Here is a 16,942-nt window from a genome sequence, read left to right as displayed (position 1 = left end):
TAAGATAATCCTTAATTTGGATGCCGAGCGTGTTCGTACACAGTTTGGCCAAATTTGCCGGAAGTTCGTAAGCTTGAAAAACATATCCCGTTATTTAACCCTATGTGTTCCAATTAGCTATGTCATTTTCGTGCGCAAGCTAGTTCCAAAGTGCTTCTTAGTAACACAATTCTCGCTCTAAAAATGGTTTATTTATTTGCGAAAATTTTAATGTCAGACGCACCATTGGAAGTCCAACTAACTGTTCCACTAAAGGTTTTTGCGGATCTTGCGCCGTTAACTTAATCGACGTTTTCACATCTGTTGGGTTTTTTTATACACCCTGTAGAGCGAGTTATAGACGATTATATAATAAACATTTTTTTATGATGAAAAACTGGTTTTGATGAAAAAATTGGAAAAGCTGAGCGTGTTTAATATCTCTCGAGAATCAAATGCCAATGCGCAGCGCATAAGTTGATATTTCCACTACGTTTAGTTGTTTGCTTACGAAGACTTGACATTGTTCGAATCTTTTTCTTTGATACAAGGTCTTTTCGATAGCCAAAATATCGAGCCAAAATTAAAACATGCTATGTCTTTGGGGTTGGGGGACAGGAGAATGAACACATCATTGCACACCTCATTTTCACCATTGAACGTCACTTTCATGACACCTCCATTGGACACCTCACGATGACCACTCATAGACCACGTGCTACTATGGACTAGTAGTTACCAGTTTCTTTGCTCGCGTTCTTGTACAACATGGCGGGCTATTGATAATAAAATGTTATGTCCACGTGTGTACTTGCCGTTTTTCTGCTCTTCAGGTGATGTAGTTCGATTCTGCTGTTTCTCCGAGACGAAACAATAAATTAACTAATGATGGCTTGGACCTTGTGCCTGCAAAATTCAAACTGACAAAATTCTCCGAGTAGGCAAGTTACGAGTACGACAGTAAAATTGAGTAAATTGCCAAAACAAGACAAGAAGAAGTTCAAAATGACCTCTATTATAAAGTTGACAGTGTTATCAGGAGGACAAGATGAATCTCCTTTAGCATATCTTCTTCAAGTGGATGAATTTCGTTTTTTATTGGACTGTGGTTGGGATGAGACTCTGTCTTTGGATATTATCGAACCAATAAAGAGGTATTCTTCGGTCTTCTTCAATAGACACAATTTACAAAAAACCCAAAAATTGTTTTCCAAGTGTACATTTCTTCATATTCTTTGTTTACTTGTATGGTATGTTGTGAATACCAAGTGTTAATGACATGTAAAGAAAAGGGTCTTTACCTTTCTGGTTCTTCAAGAAAGATTATAAACTGTATTGAGACATGAAGGACCAGATTATAAATTTGTTATACCAAAAGTCAAGATCTTTGGCATAATGTTTTATTTTACCACAAACTATTCTATAAATTCCTTGTATCTAATTAACCTTCCCTTGAAGTGTTAGTTTGTATTAGTTTGTATTAGGGGCTGATTACATGGAGTGATTTCAGTCCAGGCTGAGTTTCAGTCCAGTTGGGCTAAAACTTTGTGTGATTATATGGTCAATTTCTGCTTGGTATTTAGGCTTAATTTGTTGTCATTTTGTTGATGTTATAATAAGCAATAGGTATGCAATTACGCATGCATGAATATTTTCAGCTGTAATTTCAGTCCGGGCTGAAATTTCATCCCAGGTAGCTCAAGCTGGGGGTTAGAATTGTTCTCATGTAATTGCATACGCTATTTTGATAGGATATTATGACAGGCCCGGGCTGAAATTTTTATCCCGGCTAATTGCCCCCTTAGACACCTCTCTTTGACAAATGCCTCATCTCTATTTGATACATATTTCCAAACTTATATTATAACAGTATCATAGTAGTGGGTTTTCAATTGGCCTCAGAAACTGTATATTTAATCTTAGTTTTGTTTTAGTTTGTTCACATTAAAATGATAAATGCTTCTGTTTATTAATCCATTTAAAAAACGTAGCCTCAAAACTGCTCAAATTTATTAAATGCCTTGGATAATTATTGCATCATTTACTGTACAAATTCTTCAGCAAATACTAGGAAATCTCCAGCATGCCATAAATATGAGCAGCTTTGTTTGGGTTGAATTGATTTCATTCAAATAGCTGTGCATCATTTATTGTATAGGCATGTCAATCAAATAGATGCTGTCCTCATTAGTCATCCAGATTTATATCATCTTGGAGCATTACCTTATATGGTTGGCAAGGCTGGTCTTGAATGTCCAATATATAGCACCATACCTGTACACAAGATGGGTCAAATGTTTATGTATGACTTTTACCAGGTAATGAAACCTCCAGTCATCAGTATGTAGTTGTGCTGATGTATTTTTCTAAAGGATAAAGCACAATCTATTCATTAGTGCAGTTGTCTAACTACCAAGTTGTCAAACAAAATATGGCTAAATATGTATGAATTGGAAATTAAAAAGTGTCAAGAAACTTTTGGAATTAAATTAAAAGAATCAATAGAGTTTCTTTTTGTAGTTATCCTTTTATATCATTTATTAAATTAGCTAACAAAAAGTCTGCTTCATTGCACCATTGTCTTGTTGACTAATGGACACATTTCTTCACTAATTGTTCTATTGCTATCTATGATTGATTTTTTTTAAAACAGCAGCCAATAATAAGTACATAAGCTTTCATTGGTACCAGTACATACATGGTATTTCTTTATAACTTCTTAGTCACATCATAATTATGAGGATTTCGAGTTATTCTCTTTGGATGATGTTGATGCTGCATTTGAAAATATTGTCCAACTAAAATACTCTCAGCATGTGAACTTGAAAGGTACGTACTGTAACTTTTTGTAGCCATTGATATTCACGTCGTCTTATCTTTCAAATTACATTGTTGTGTATTGACGACCTACTACCATTGTTGTCAAGACAACCTACTACCATTACTGTCAAGATGACCTACTACCATTGTTGTCAAGACGATCTACTTTTTACAATTGTAGTTATGAATGCAAACTTGAATTACAATTGCAATAAATGCAATTCATGTTTGTATTTTTTTTGTTTTTGTAAAGGTAAAGGACATGGTCTCACTATAACTCCATATGCTGCTGGTCATATGATTGGTGGAACGATGTGGAAGATTGTCAAAGATGGAGAAGAGGACATTGTCTATGCAGTTGACTATAATCATAAGAAAGAAAGGTTAGTATATATTACCGTAGAGTCTTAAATGTAGCCTGCCCCAGAAAGTAACTGCCACATTGAGTATTGGGGCTATTTTAACGAATACTAAAGTATTGTGAAGTTAACCACACCCTCAAAAGTAATCACACCCTCGAAAATAACCACACCCTCTAAAGTAACCGCCCTCTTGAAAATAATCACCTTTATAGAACTTTTAAGAGATTTACAGCATTTGTACTTTTATCCAAATAAATGAGCATTTGTGCCAACTACTGCAAATTTACACAACTTTATACGCGTTGAAAAACACGGTTTAACCTCAGGTCGCCAAAGCTAAAAGTAACAACTCAAAACTTAACATGCTCCAAAACTAAGCGTTCTCTCCTGAAAGTAGCCACCTACTCCATTGTATGTTCTGTGACTCCGAGGACTGCATGACTTTGGATGATAATTTTACATGCTATTATTTAGGTTGAGAGTGTGTGCATTGAATATTGTGAAATTATAGTTATTATTGAGTTGAAAAATTTATTAATTATACGTACAAAAAGACAGAGAATTACGAGAATGTTTATTGTGTGAATGGGGATGGAGTTTGTTTGGTGGGTTTTTTCAAGCTCTCTATTGTGTCTGGCTGGTTTATTTTGAAAATAATTGTTCTTTCAATTGAAGTTAATCATACAAAACTAAAATTATGAACATGCTTTCATCCTGCCCAAAATTGACCTACCAGTAACGTTTCTGAGTACAAAACATAAATGCGTATGATCTTGTACTTTTCTTTCTTCTTTAGTTGTGTTACAATTAAAAGTGTTTTATTTATGTAGGCATTTGAATGGTGCAGTTTTAGAGACATTGAGTCGCCCATCATTACTTATTACAGACTCTTACAATGTTCTCAACATGCAGGCCAGAAGACGCGATAGAGACACACAGTTAATGTGTAAGAACTTTAAGTTTGGAAGTTTTTAAATCTATGAGGCTACGAATGATTAATATACAATGAACGGATTTTGTAAATCTTTTTATTTAACTCGTTTTCTATGATGTCATTTTGTCATAATGGAGACATGTTTGGTTTACAATTTCTCGATTTTTGATGGTTTTGTTTTAGCTCAGATTCTCAAAACCACCAGGCGAGGGGGGAATGTTCTTCTTGCAATCGACACAGCCGGACGTGTTTTGGAACTGACTCAACTTCTTGTGAGTTCCACACCTATTTTTGCACCTTTCTTGCTGTCATGTACTGTCAATTTAGCGGAGATCAAACATTCCATAAGATTTCCAAAAAAATCTTAAAATTTGCTTGTTGAAATGTGAATAACTTGCATGCTAGGATATCGATGAATACCTGAGCCATAATTGGGCTAATCATACTTTAAATAACCGAATTTTTAGAATAATAGGATCAATTATCACAAAAGGATCACGAGGCTATTTTACAAACTAACTAAGCACTTCTTCACTAGTTAACTATTCTTGCTTTTCTTCCTACGAATTATCATTCCCCTTGCTAAAAAAACTGAACTAATATGTTACACTAATACGTCCATAATTATCCCAATACGTCCATCCAAGTACTAGTCAAATGTGGATACTTCATGTCTTTTGTGTGTTTTGTTCCCAGGATCAACTCTGGCGTAATCCAGACTCGGGTCTTTTAGCCTACTCTCTTGCTTTGTTGAATAATCTCAGTAATAGTGTTATTGGATTTGCCAAATCACTTGTGGAGTGGATGAGTGATAAAGTTATGAAATCATTTGAGGTTGGACGCAATAACCCATATCAATTTAGGTATGTCACTAGCAATCTGTTATTTACATGTACTTTTTTTAACAAAATGTACCTCTTTATACCTAAATGTACGTCTTTAAAGCTAAATGCATGTCCTTATAGCTAAATATACGTCTTCATAGCTAAATATACGTCTTTAAAGTTAAATATACGTCTTTATATATTTTTGGATTTTTCATTTGGATAATATTGGTGTGAAGCAATCAACTGACATTACCTCTCACTGGTGCAAATGCATTGCATATGACCGTTTTTAGATATTGTAAACTTTGTCATGATTTGAACGAACTTTCCAAGATCCCTTCTCCGAAGGTAAAATACGTTAATTGTTGTACTTTTTCTCATATTTTTTCAATGACAACAACAAGTATAAAGAATACAACCACATGTCTCTGTCTTCCAGGTTGTCTTGGCGAGCATGCAAGACCTGACCTGTGGTTTTGCAAGAGATTTATTCATTGAATGGGCCGAAGACGATAGAAATACAGTTATATTCTCAACACGAACAGCTCCTGGATCTTTGGCCAGACAACTCATCGACAACCCTAACACGACTCAAATTGACGTTGAGGTAGCCACTAATAAAAATATGATTTATTCATGTTTTTAGGGAAAGTAGAGTAGTAATTATTACACCCCCCCGTGTCTTACTTAATTTCTCAAGGAGATCAATTTGTTAAAATGCTCCTTTCACTTGCACAAAGATTTTCACTTGCAATACTATATTTAATTGTGAACGTATTGGTGAAAAAGTTTTTAAGTCTGTCAAATCGTTCCACATTTATGGCTTTTTAAAGCATGGCTGGAAAAAATGCTCTGTTCAATGGACTTTGTCCGTTGCTCGAAAAGTCTGGAACGGGTTTTGTGACGTCATGCAAGCGATTCTTCAGTGGAATGAGATCTACCTCATCTCAATGAGATCTACCTTGGATGACGTCAGAATTTGGCTAGACCCAGACTTCGTGCCACGACGGACAAGGTCCATTGAAAAGCTAGAAGATGAATTGACCAAATTGAAAATTCTTCACCGAGACATTACACCTAGTTTTTAGATTGCAAATAATAATTTTTACTGGTAAGGGCACTTTCGATCCAAGAGATTTCCATTCGTTACAGTCATGTATACATGTCTTACTTCTGGGTATATTTCATTGTATTATGCTCGAAATGTTATTTAAGAAAAAGCAAAACATATTATTTAATAATACAATTGTTTTGTATCAGGTAAAGACTCGGATCAAGTTAGAAGGGGATGAATTGATTGATTACTGGGAAGCCCAAAAACAGAAAGAAAATCACAATAAAAAAGAGACAGAAGCAGTTAAGAAAAGGTAACATATGATTACTGCAGTGCATCCGAGTTTGACTTCTTCAGTGTTCAGGCGTGAAATTTGATTCAACCAATAAAGTCAACTTCCCTTTTTTGGATTGGTATTCATGCACATTATAAATTTGTGTGGGCAATATGGTGATGTCCAAAAACGTCACTGGTTGTTTTTTGAAGCTGCCAAATTTAGGAATAATGATAAATTAAGGAAGTACGGTACAGCTATACAACTAGGATTTATAATTTACTTAGCGTTATAAAAAATTCTTAAAATGCTAATAACACTTCCATTAAGCAATGCTTACTTGTAAATCTACGATAGTCAGAGGTCCCCCTGGCATCGTTAGCTAGGACAATGATGCACGCCCCATTGGAAAATCTGCACCCCTCCCGTTAAATGAGCATTGATCCGCCTCTGTTTTGTATTTTCTAAAGTTGTTTGCCTGGTTATGCTGTTTAATAATGTGCAAAGATGTACATTGCTTCATTTTACTTTGTTTAGTAAAGAGACCGTAGCAGATAGTGATAGCGAAGAAGAAGACCAAGGTGTTGGAATGACGTTTGGTGGCAGAACTAAACACGATCTTATGATGAACGATGAAAAGGTAAGTATTTCTTCAAATAATGACCACATGTTATCGATAAGATGTGGAAGATTCATTTCAAGTATAGATTATTATTATAAGTTATCGAGTTGTTTTGTCCATTGTAGAGAGGGACAAAAAGCAGCTTCTTCAAACAGGCCAAGTCTTATCCCATGTTTCCTTGCAAGGAAGAGCGTGTAAAGTGGGACGAGTATGGGGAGTTCATCAAACTGGAAGATTACGTCATACCTGAAATGATGATCGTGGAAGAAGAGAGGAAGATAAAGGCGGTAATTCATTCAAAAATACCATTCTATTATAGGGATGGATGTTAGGGAGGAATGTGGAGGTGTTCACATCTTCTCTAGCTTTGGCTAGAGGTTTAGTGAGAATGCTATCAAAAATTTCACAATCATATTAAAAAAATAAAATTATTTAATAAAAAAAGTCTGACATGCTACAGCCACAAATAACCACCAAAATATTATCCAAACTAGAATACCCCCATACAAACCCGTCGTGTATCCATTCCTATTCTATTATCCATGTATGTACATATTTAAATGCATCATATTGTCCTTGTTTGTGGCCAGCATTTCATATATGTCATCTATCAAAAATTTTTACAGTATTCCTGTAGTGCAGCGATACCTTTTTATTGAGTACATATCGTCGAATGAAACCCTTTCTTATTTGCCTATTAACCCATACATTTTTTTTTTTAAACTTAGCAACATTTTTTTTACATAGGAACCTGATTCATTGGCTTCGGATACAGAAATTCCTCCTGCACAAGGTATGAAATACATCACAGTTTGTTGAAGGATGAGATTAAGATACCAATATTCTGCGATAGTTATAAAATATCATACCTTAGATATCGTTTGCTAGTTTTTCTCTCTCTCTGGCTGCCTTGTATAAACGTTGGTAGATGAAACTATTGATACTTCTGACTTACATTTGGCTTAAGGATACATTATAAGTAGCGAGTGTTGCAGCAATTTGTTGGTGATGAATAACATTGTTTGTGAATGTTTGTCTTGTTTCAGATGAAACTTCCCGACATCCAACAAAATGTATCGTCGAGAAAAAAACCATTAATATCAAGTAAGGAGAACTGAAACTTCTGTAATTGAGTTTAAAACAAAGAAAATCTATTACGATAGTTGGAGTGGTCTTCCAAAGGTTATGGTTGGATGAATCGAGTTTTCCTGGCTAACCTTATACTGCAGTCCTTTGAAACTTGGGACAATTCGCTTCATGTGATCGACCCCCTAAATGCATCGCAATTGTAAATATTTGCTGGAATGTAGTAATGAGTTATGGTCTGGAAATTTTATCAATTTTTCTTTCTGTCGTAAAAGTGGTTAACTTTTAATGTAGTTTACTAGGAGAATGGAAGCAAAATCATGAATAATCAGCTGTTACTTTAAAATATACTTGAAAATTAAACATAGGAGACCTAGCTGCACTTATTTTATAACAAATATTCCCGATTTATAAAGTAAAATTGATGGAAGAATCTCGAGCATCTTTTAAGAAATATTTTGCGAGCGCCATGAACAATTACCATGACTTTTTCCCTTGCATCATCTCTTCCCAGCGCTATCTTTAGCCATTTTATCAATTTTATCATATACGCTATCATCTTATGCAGTCATGTTATATGTATTATAGGTGTTCTTATCTCTATATCGACTTTGAAGGTCGTTCAGATGGAGAGTCTATCAAACGTATCGTATCCATTGTTAAACCGAGGCAATTGGCAAGTTTGATTTTAGTCATTTTTATTCCTTCCTCACCCCCACCCCCTCCTGCCTCTTGTTATATGTGTTGGTAATACTTATATTTTAGGTTGTGATTCATGGTAGTCCAGATGCGACGAAACATTTGGCTGAGTATTGTCGTAAAAACATCGATATGGAAGTTAAGACGGTTTTCACGCCAAACACTGGTGAAACTGTCGATGCTACCCGGGAAAGTCATATTTATCAAGTAAGCCACGTCATTACCATCAGATTTAATGACCTACTTACACACTTCAACCAATATTAATTTTCTTTTGTGCGTAGATCATTCTTCGTGATTCATTGGTAAGCTCCCTTCAGTTCTCTCAAACACGTGACGCTGAGATTGCTTGGGTTGATGGTCAGCTTGTGAGAGAACAGTTGAAATCACTGGTGCACGATCAGGAGAATATGGATGTTGATACTTTTGACTCTGTACCGGTTCTAGAACAACTGCCTTTGGCTGAGGTACTTTTCACCATCTGAGTGGCTGGGTAATCCTGCCAATTCTTGAAATTAGGAATTGCCCCCTGTTGAGTTGGTTTGTTTGGTTGCAATATTGATCTTGATTGCTAATGGTCCATTGATGTGTAGAAACTTTATAAATTTTAGATTCCTGGTCATGATCAGGTCTTCATTAATGATCCAAGACTCTCAGACTTCAAACAGATCTTACAAAAGAATGGAATCCAAGCAGAGTTTAATGGTGGTGTTTTAGTTTGTTGTGGTGGTGTGATTGCTATTACAAGGGTAAGCAATAACTGGTTGACACAAGTCATTGAGATTTGCCATGTATTAAGCAGCTAAGAGACTTGTGGTAAATAAGATGCTGAACTCTTTATACTAATGTCATAAGAGTATGGTGTATTTGATTGACTGTACATAACTTACAGTATTATAAACATTTTACAAAAGATGTCAATGTTCATGGTTGAATTGATCTCTTTTGTCATTCCTCATTGTGTAGAATGAAGCTGGTCGTATTGGTTTAGATGGGGCTATATGTGATGAATATTATGTAATCAGACAAATGCTTTATGATCAATTTGCTATTTGCTGAGATTCCACAAAGGTTCACATTAAGGTAACTATCATACATTTGAACAAACAGAAATTGTACATCAATAATAATTGCCAACTTTGTTGCCACATTTTCATGCCATGTGTAACAGAATCTTGCCACATATTAAGCTAATGCAAGTCATCAAAGCTCACATTATTTCCATTTTGTAATTATGTTATTTAATTTTTTAACCAAAGTATTGACATCCCAAATAGAATCTTCCATAAGATGGAAATCACCATTGTTCATAATAGCTTGAACCTATTGCTTATCCTTTTGATGTTTAAGTAACATCAAAAGTGAACTACACATTTATTTTTCAACATTGATTACCATAAAATAAACAGTTGCAGAAACCTATGCAATCATGGTAATCATAACTAAGTATACATAGACAGTTGAATATATATTTTAACAAAACCTGCTTGTATTATACATGCATAGAGGTGAAAATTTAAAGTTCATTGCATTGTTTAGTGGAATATTAGTGTAAGTCATTTTGCTTTTGAATTCATCTTCAGATCTTCCATATTACTTAATGCTTGGTTGCGTTTTACTCTTGAATAAGGACCGATTTCAGGGTCGGTGATATAGTCATACAATACCTTCACCCATGATGTATGGTGTGGGAGGTTGTCGTAATATTCTGGGGCAATTTCTCGAACTTTTGGCAACAATGATCCTGGGATACTTGGAAAATCATGGTGCTCATTATGGTACCCTACATTAAATGTGACCATGTTTAATGGTCCGTAGTATGAATACGTTTCAAATCCTTTTCGGAACATATAATGCTCCGAGATGAAGTGACCTGCAACAGGGTGTAAGCCCATCCCTAACAAGCTACTGGCAAGCAAGTACACCAAAGCTTTTCCTCCAAAGTAATTTATTACAAAGATATCTAGGGCAGCTTGGGATACAAGGTTTACAATTTCCATGGTAGTTGGTGGTTTTGGGTTGACAAAGAGAGGACGAATACTATAGAAGAACGGTTGAAGAATAACCCAAATTAGCTTCGTGAAGGTATTTGTGAATAGCTTTGTTTCCATTTCACTTGGAATATCTACATCTAGTACATCTTGCCCTTGGTATCGATGATGTTCTAAATGGTATTTCTTGAATGAGAAGGTAACAGGAATAGCTATTGGTATGTTGGCAATCATCCCCAATATACGGTTATGCCACGGTTTGGAATATCCAAATCCTGCACTATGCGAAATTTCGTGGATGGCAAGAAGTAAAGCATGGTTAACCACACCACCGAAGCAATATCCCAGGACAAAGACCATCACCCAGTTTGCATAACGACCCACCAAATATGCGACAATCATTTGTAGTATGACCAACGAGAGAACTTGAAATTTAAAGTGATGATCGACTACCATTAACTTCTTGATTTCGGGATATTTTTCTGAAAAAGTACAATGAACAAAAGGCTTTTATATACTATCCACCCGCGCATCGCGTGCTAAATAATAGTCCACTAAATCAGTAAAAGAAATCAATTTCAATGTTGCCATGTGATTGATGAGGAAGTTTCGCACAAATTTTAAACACCAAATCGTCACCTGCAAGCGTTAGTTCACATTTAAAATAACTCTTTTCACAAGACCAAGCAATCTTGCTCGATTCATTAGACTCAGTTTTCCTTCGTTAAAAAAGAGACGTTGTCGTAGTCGTAGACGACCGGCCTATACGAAATTCGAGAGATTTTGTTTAATACTTACTAAGGATCTCTTTTCTTCTTGTTGCATGAGGTTCCTCTGTGTAGGACCATTCAAAATCCTTTCTTGAAACCTGGCCACCCATTTTAACTGTATAAAAAGTGAAACTCAGTTGTATTTTACTCCACCTTAGTGTATATAGAACTTGAAGAAAACATAAGCGTATTAATATTAATTATTGTGACGTCATATCGACTGATCCGAGGACAAACTATACAACGCAAAACATTTTACAACTCTTTCTCTGAATATAATTTTTGAGATTAATGTTGAATCAGTACGCTTGAAACGTAGGGTTTCTCCAGCATTTGCCATGCAAAAAAATATGCATGATGTTTTCCGCAAATCTCAAAGTCCTCTCACTTGATGTTATCGCGCTGTGTAATGATGCTTCTCGCAAATCAGGGTAGTTATAATTTTTTAAAACCCCCGAAGCTGTAACTTTTCACTTAGTAAAAATATTTCAGACTTTGTTCAATCAAGAATTTTTGCTTATAAGTAGTGCCTATGTAAATATCTGTGAATTTAGTACTTTCATCTCGGGGTAATAATTGGCTAAATATGTATTTTGGAGGCATAAACCGCATAATAATATTAATAATATTATCAGCGGAAATTTTAATATTTCTAGTAAGACAAATATTTGACATTAAGTTACTTAATATTGTACTTCTGTGCATACTATTTGGACAGCGAGTTTTTCAAACACCCAAAATATAGCTTTTTATATAAAAGTCACTAGTGCAAGTTCAAACAAGAATTCATAACAGTACTTTTACATAATTACATTACATAATATTCAGTAATGCCTGTGGTAATGGCCAATGCCAGGTAATGCCACTGGTTAATGCGAGTATAATAAATAATAACACATACATGTGTTTATTGGTGTAGTGTACATATTGGTACATGTGTGTACACACGGGTACATACTTTCATTTCAATATTGCAGCTTAATTTGTCATCCATTAAACTATATTGAAGTTTTTTGTTATCAAAATGAATTTCAATGTTTTGAAACGGACTATTTTCCAAACGAACAAGGCAAAAATCTTGTCTAGTTTTTCTTTGTCATATCAAAAAAGACGATGGCTCTGTTCTGCAGTGAAGTGGGACAAAACCAAGCTGGATAATGTTGTTGAGAAAAGTAAAATTGTCGTCTTTATGAAAGGAGTCCCCAGTCAACCAATGTGTGGGTTTAGTAACGCTGTTGCACAAATATTAAGAATGCATGGAGTTGACGAATACGATCATTATAATATATTGGATGATGACGAATTGCGAAAGGAAATGAAAGTGTACTCGAACTGGCCAACTTTTCCTCAGGTGCCTATTTTTAAATGAAAATTTGTTGCTCTTTTGCAGTTAAAACTTCAATCAAGATAGCTTGAAAAATGAGTTTAGCACTCCAAATTGTACAAGTCTGCATTTAGTATAGACAGGTACCCCTATATGCTATACTTGAAAGATGGTAAGATTCACAAGAGATTTATACGAGAACATTGTTTTAATTTATCTGTGTGACAGTATTGTTAGTGTATAAAAAAATTAAATTATTTTTTTGTTTTTGCACTGGCTTATGCCAACTAGTAGATGTTAGAGAAACTCTCAACAAAGTTGAACTTCTCTTAAGTACTCCCAAAAGTCTCCTCTGTTTGCATAGGCCTGTGCAAACACAGTAAAAATATTTTATTCCCTAAAGAGATATAAATGTATGCATTTGCAAACAGTCAAGCATTCAATGTAAGCAAAATAAAAATTCTTTGTGTAGGACAAACTTTCTTGTCTGACTTTAAGCTAACATTAATCTATCATCTTTTTTTGTTTTAGCATATCAAGTTGTTAATTTTAATTTTTTTAGTTTGTTTCAATAGGAGAACATGTTGTTTAAGCTTTAGTGGTGTAGAGAAGGCAATACTTATTTAATGTAGATTATTTGATGTAAACATGACATGAAAAACGGCTGAAACATTTTGACATTTACTGGATTTAAAAATATCTCGGTAATAAACACTCTCAAATTTATAGAAATTGATTCATATGTTCTCGCGCTACGGTTATTTGAGACTTTGTGGCAAATTTTAGCTACTTACATCAAAGTCTATTAGATATCCTAATCAATATCATTGTTTATCATAGGTGTATTTTGGTAGTGAGTTTTTGGGTGGCTGTGACATAATGATTCAACTTCACCAGAATGGAGAATTGATCAAAGAACTGGAGAAACTTGGTATAAGGTCAGCTCTGTTGGACAGACAAAATGAAAAGTAAATGATGAAATATGAGCTGATTTGCTCATATTTCAATCATTTACTTAAAATAACATGATATTGACTTGCACAAACATCTTGAAATATCCAAGAACTTTTTTTTATGTTTTGCTCAAAGTATTTGTTCAGTTTGCTAAAATGGTTAGATTGGGGATCATTTGAACATATATAAATAAAGTAAATGTTAATAGAATTGCATGTAGAAAGGCACATCATAGTTTATAATGACCGACATAGGAATATAAACAAAATTGCCGGTTCTAAAATCATAAATTACTAGTCTAGTAGGGAACAAAAGTTTTAACATTTTTTCACTTCGATAGATAGTGAAAAAATATTAAAACCTTTAGTGATTTTTTATGAACTAGCCTGTCTTTCATCTGAAAATGGGCTGGTCTTAGTGTTTGCTTGACATTCTTGCATTACTACTATAAATCAATAATTCAGACAAGGAAGGGTTGATAGCAGTAGTGTAGCCAGCGTGCAAGTTTTGGTCCTGCTATGTAAATTGTACAGCATTATCATTATTCATTTCTTTAGAAATCCATTGTTTTTACAGTGAGTGAACACAGAAAAATTAACATAGCAGGACCAAATTTGCGGGCTGGCTACACCACTGGTTGATAGCATCTGAATTAAATTGCAAAATATTTAAAGAACAATGACACTAAGACTTACAAAATGTATGTACGTATTGTGTCATGATATTAACTGATGGTATTTTTTACAAAAATACGAGTCTGTATTTCATGTACAAACTTTTAATTTTAAAATATTCATTTACAATTAGGTTGGTCATGTAAGGTTTTTGTAGCATTCCTTTATCTCTAAAAGTGTCCAGTTTGCCACCATCTTTCTGTAAGATAGCCTTTTGGTAAGGCAATTCTTTGCATCTTAATGCATTCTTGTAAAAAATCCTTGAACCTCTGAGTAGGTCCTCGTTTCTCTATTGGAGTCACATTCTCAATTGCAGGTAGATATTCTTTACAAAGCAACAAAAGTAGTTTCTGAAATTGCTTTCTATATTGTTGCATCATGAGATGACCACATACTTTGATGAATTCAAAAAGCATTGTAGCTGTAATATTTGGGTGAGGTTTAAGGTTTACAGTGCGAGCCATCCATGTCCAGCCATGTTCAATGCCATGTGGATGATCTGGTAGAGTGGCCCCTTTTGAAGATACAACAGCAGCATAAAGCTGCACAGTTCCAGAAAACTTTTTTAGAAAATGATTCTCATCTTCTACTTGATTATTATTTACAGAATAACCTAAAGCTTTGTAATAATCCTGATTGGTTTGGCCTTCAACTTGTGGCATGTAGTAAGGAACAAGGTAAGGATAGCTACGATAAAAATGAGCTAGGATGAGTTTGCCAACATCAGGGAATATTGACCATATGCCAACAATAACTGCGGAATAAAGAAAAGCTGATTCTGGGTTTGATGAAACCTGTTGTGCACCTTGCATAACCAATTTCTTGGCCACCAAATCTTGACAAAATGCCTATAAAATAAAAGCCTTATATAGTACATAAATATGTAGCATGTATTCACCTGAAGTTGTGCAGATCATCATCACTTAAATTGAAATCTTTTATAAGAATTTCAATGAGAAATAAAATAATATTACTGTGCCAATGAATATTTGCTTACCATTGCACAAGGATGACCTTTACAATTAACATGTTTTCCACCAACTTCCACATTATTTCCTTTTAACAATTCAACAAGTCTTCGAATTTTATCATTCAGTTGCTGTGGTGAATGAGCTGAAAGGGCATTTATTGGGTTGTTAACTGCTTTCTGAATGTCAAATTTATATTTGGTATTCTTTGGGTCAATGATAAACTCCTTAAATGAAGCTTGGACTGAATTCAAGTGATCTTGTAGTTGGGTGTATTCAATCAACGCCTTTTCTGATATGTATTGAGAAAACTTATCAACTGTTTTAGGGACATGTTTCTTATTTTCAGCATGGTTCATCTCTGAGCTTTTTGTTTCGCTTTCTTGTTTTTCTAAGTTTCTTTGAACTTCAAGTCTTTCAATTTCCTTCTTCTCAAGCTCTTGCTGTTGTTGTTCAATTCTTACCTTCTCCACCCTCCGAAGTTCCTCTTCTCTCTGTGCATCAATTCCCTTCTTTTGTGCCTTGCTGAGGACCTGATCAACCTTTTCATCGACTGGCATAATGGCTTTTATCAATTGTTGCATAACCTCAATAAGTTCATTTACATCAGAAATATCGTTGCTAACATTTCCTCTGCTGTATGTTTCCTTAGATTTAGCTAAAATACCATCCAAAATGTTTGAAATCTCTTCATAATCTTCTGCATCAATGAATGATAAGTATTTGACATTGGAAAATTTTTCTTTGATGTTTGCAATGCTTTTAGGACTTTATTATAGAATAATTTTAAATCTTCCTGCTGCATGATCAAGGCTCTCTTTTCCTCCTCTTCAGCAATTTGAGTTTCTTGTTTTAAGGATCTTGTCAGCATTTCATTCAATCTTCGTCCATGAGTAGCAACTTGTTCATCCAGCTCCATCCTATATTTTCGCATTTCTTCTACATTACGCATCTTTCTTTCCTTAATTTCTTCAAAGTGATGTATCCTCTCCTTTGCCATACGGTCTTCAGTTAACTTTAACTCAGTTTCCGTTTCCCGTTTTAAATACTCCGTTCTTCTTTGAAGAACATGAGCTTTCTCAGCAGTGCGTTTTCCACACTTTGGCGACACTGGTTTTCGTAAAGTTTTATGCCTAAATCGTAAACAGCATTGTGATTTATGGGCATGCTCTCGACCGTTGATGACTGATTTAATTCATTCTTGGTATTTATTTCAGATGCGTTGTCCGAGCCATCTTTGCCTCCATTATTTTCCAAATTCAATGAATTTAATTTCCAAGTCAGATTGTCAAAAGAGTCATTCAGGTAGGATTCAAATGAACAAGAAAGATTGCTACTCGTGTTTTCATTTATTCTCCAATTGCCGTCATACTTAAGATTACCTTTAGAGGTGGATTGGAGGGCATTCAAAGCCAAATTCAAGCTTTCATTTACGACTAGGTTTCCGTCCATCTTTGATTTGTAATGAATGCAATTCCTTCCCACGAATTGCCGGGGGGGGCAGTCGATAATGAAGCGTTGTTTGAATGGTGTTTCTGATATACTATAGACTTTTATTTTATTGAATGAACTGCGTTTGCATGAAATTATGACACAAATTGCCT

General features: G+C 34.8%; 4 protein-coding genes across 4 annotated transcripts; 2 read left to right on the top strand and 2 right to left on the bottom strand.

Moving 5' to 3' along the window:
• Window positions 1–746: 746 nt before the first annotated feature.
• Window positions 747–10,201, top strand: LOC124441480 (cleavage and polyadenylation specificity factor subunit 2-like). Its single transcript, XM_046991964.1, has 19 exons — window positions 747–1,133; window positions 2,138–2,297; window positions 2,703–2,808; window positions 3,053–3,182; window positions 3,992–4,107; window positions 4,279–4,367; window positions 4,792–4,958; window positions 5,216–5,270; window positions 5,362–5,529; window positions 6,183–6,289; window positions 6,788–6,890; window positions 6,998–7,159; window positions 7,620–7,665; window positions 7,919–7,976; window positions 8,547–8,634; window positions 8,724–8,864; window positions 8,942–9,124; window positions 9,269–9,406; window positions 9,624–10,201. Exons 1-19 carry the CDS (start codon window positions 985–987, stop codon window positions 9,714–9,716), a joined length of 2,259 nt encoding a protein of 752 aa, XP_046847920.1. The 5' UTR covers window positions 747–984; the 3' UTR covers window positions 9,717–10,201.
• On the bottom strand, window positions 9,771–11,621 carry LOC124441487 (sphingolipid delta(4)-desaturase DES1-like). The gene is made up of 3 exons (XM_046991973.1): window positions 11,447–11,621; window positions 10,213–11,130; window positions 9,771–10,177 (listed from the first exon to the last, which is right to left on the bottom strand). The coding sequence occupies exons 1-2, from the start codon at window positions 11,526–11,528 to the stop codon at window positions 10,214–10,216; spliced, it is 999 nt and encodes a 332-aa protein (XP_046847929.1). The 5' UTR covers window positions 11,529–11,621; the 3' UTR covers window positions 9,771–10,177; window position 10,213.
• Window positions 11,622–12,379: 758 nt separating this feature from the next.
• On the top strand, window positions 12,380–14,446 carry LOC124441490 (glutaredoxin-related protein 5, mitochondrial-like). Its single transcript, XM_046991978.1, has 2 exons — window positions 12,380–12,769; window positions 13,583–14,446. Exons 1-2 carry the CDS (start codon window positions 12,443–12,445, stop codon window positions 13,712–13,714), a joined length of 459 nt encoding a protein of 152 aa, XP_046847934.1. The 5' UTR covers window positions 12,380–12,442; the 3' UTR covers window positions 13,715–14,446.
• A 12-nt stretch (window positions 14,447–14,458) lies between these two features.
• On the bottom strand, window positions 14,459–16,867 carry LOC124441485 (mRNA export factor GLE1-like). The gene is made up of 2 exons (XM_046991971.1): window positions 15,368–16,867; window positions 14,459–15,218 (listed from the first exon to the last, which is right to left on the bottom strand). Exons 1-2 carry the CDS (start codon window positions 15,920–15,922, stop codon window positions 14,541–14,543), a joined length of 1,233 nt encoding a protein of 410 aa, XP_046847927.1. The 5' UTR covers window positions 15,923–16,867; the 3' UTR covers window positions 14,459–14,540.
• Between the last annotated feature and the right edge of the window lie 75 nt (window positions 16,868–16,942).

The sequence above is a fragment of the Xenia sp. Carnegie-2017 genome, unplaced genomic scaffold (genome assembly GCF_021976095.1).
Source record: "Xenia sp. Carnegie-2017 unplaced genomic scaffold, XeniaSp_v1 HiC_scaffold_20, whole genome shotgun sequence".
Taxonomy (NCBI): domain Eukaryota; kingdom Metazoa; phylum Cnidaria; class Anthozoa; order Malacalcyonacea; family Xeniidae; genus Xenia; species Xenia sp. Carnegie-2017.
This window is presented reverse-complemented; position numbering and strand designations above follow the sequence as displayed.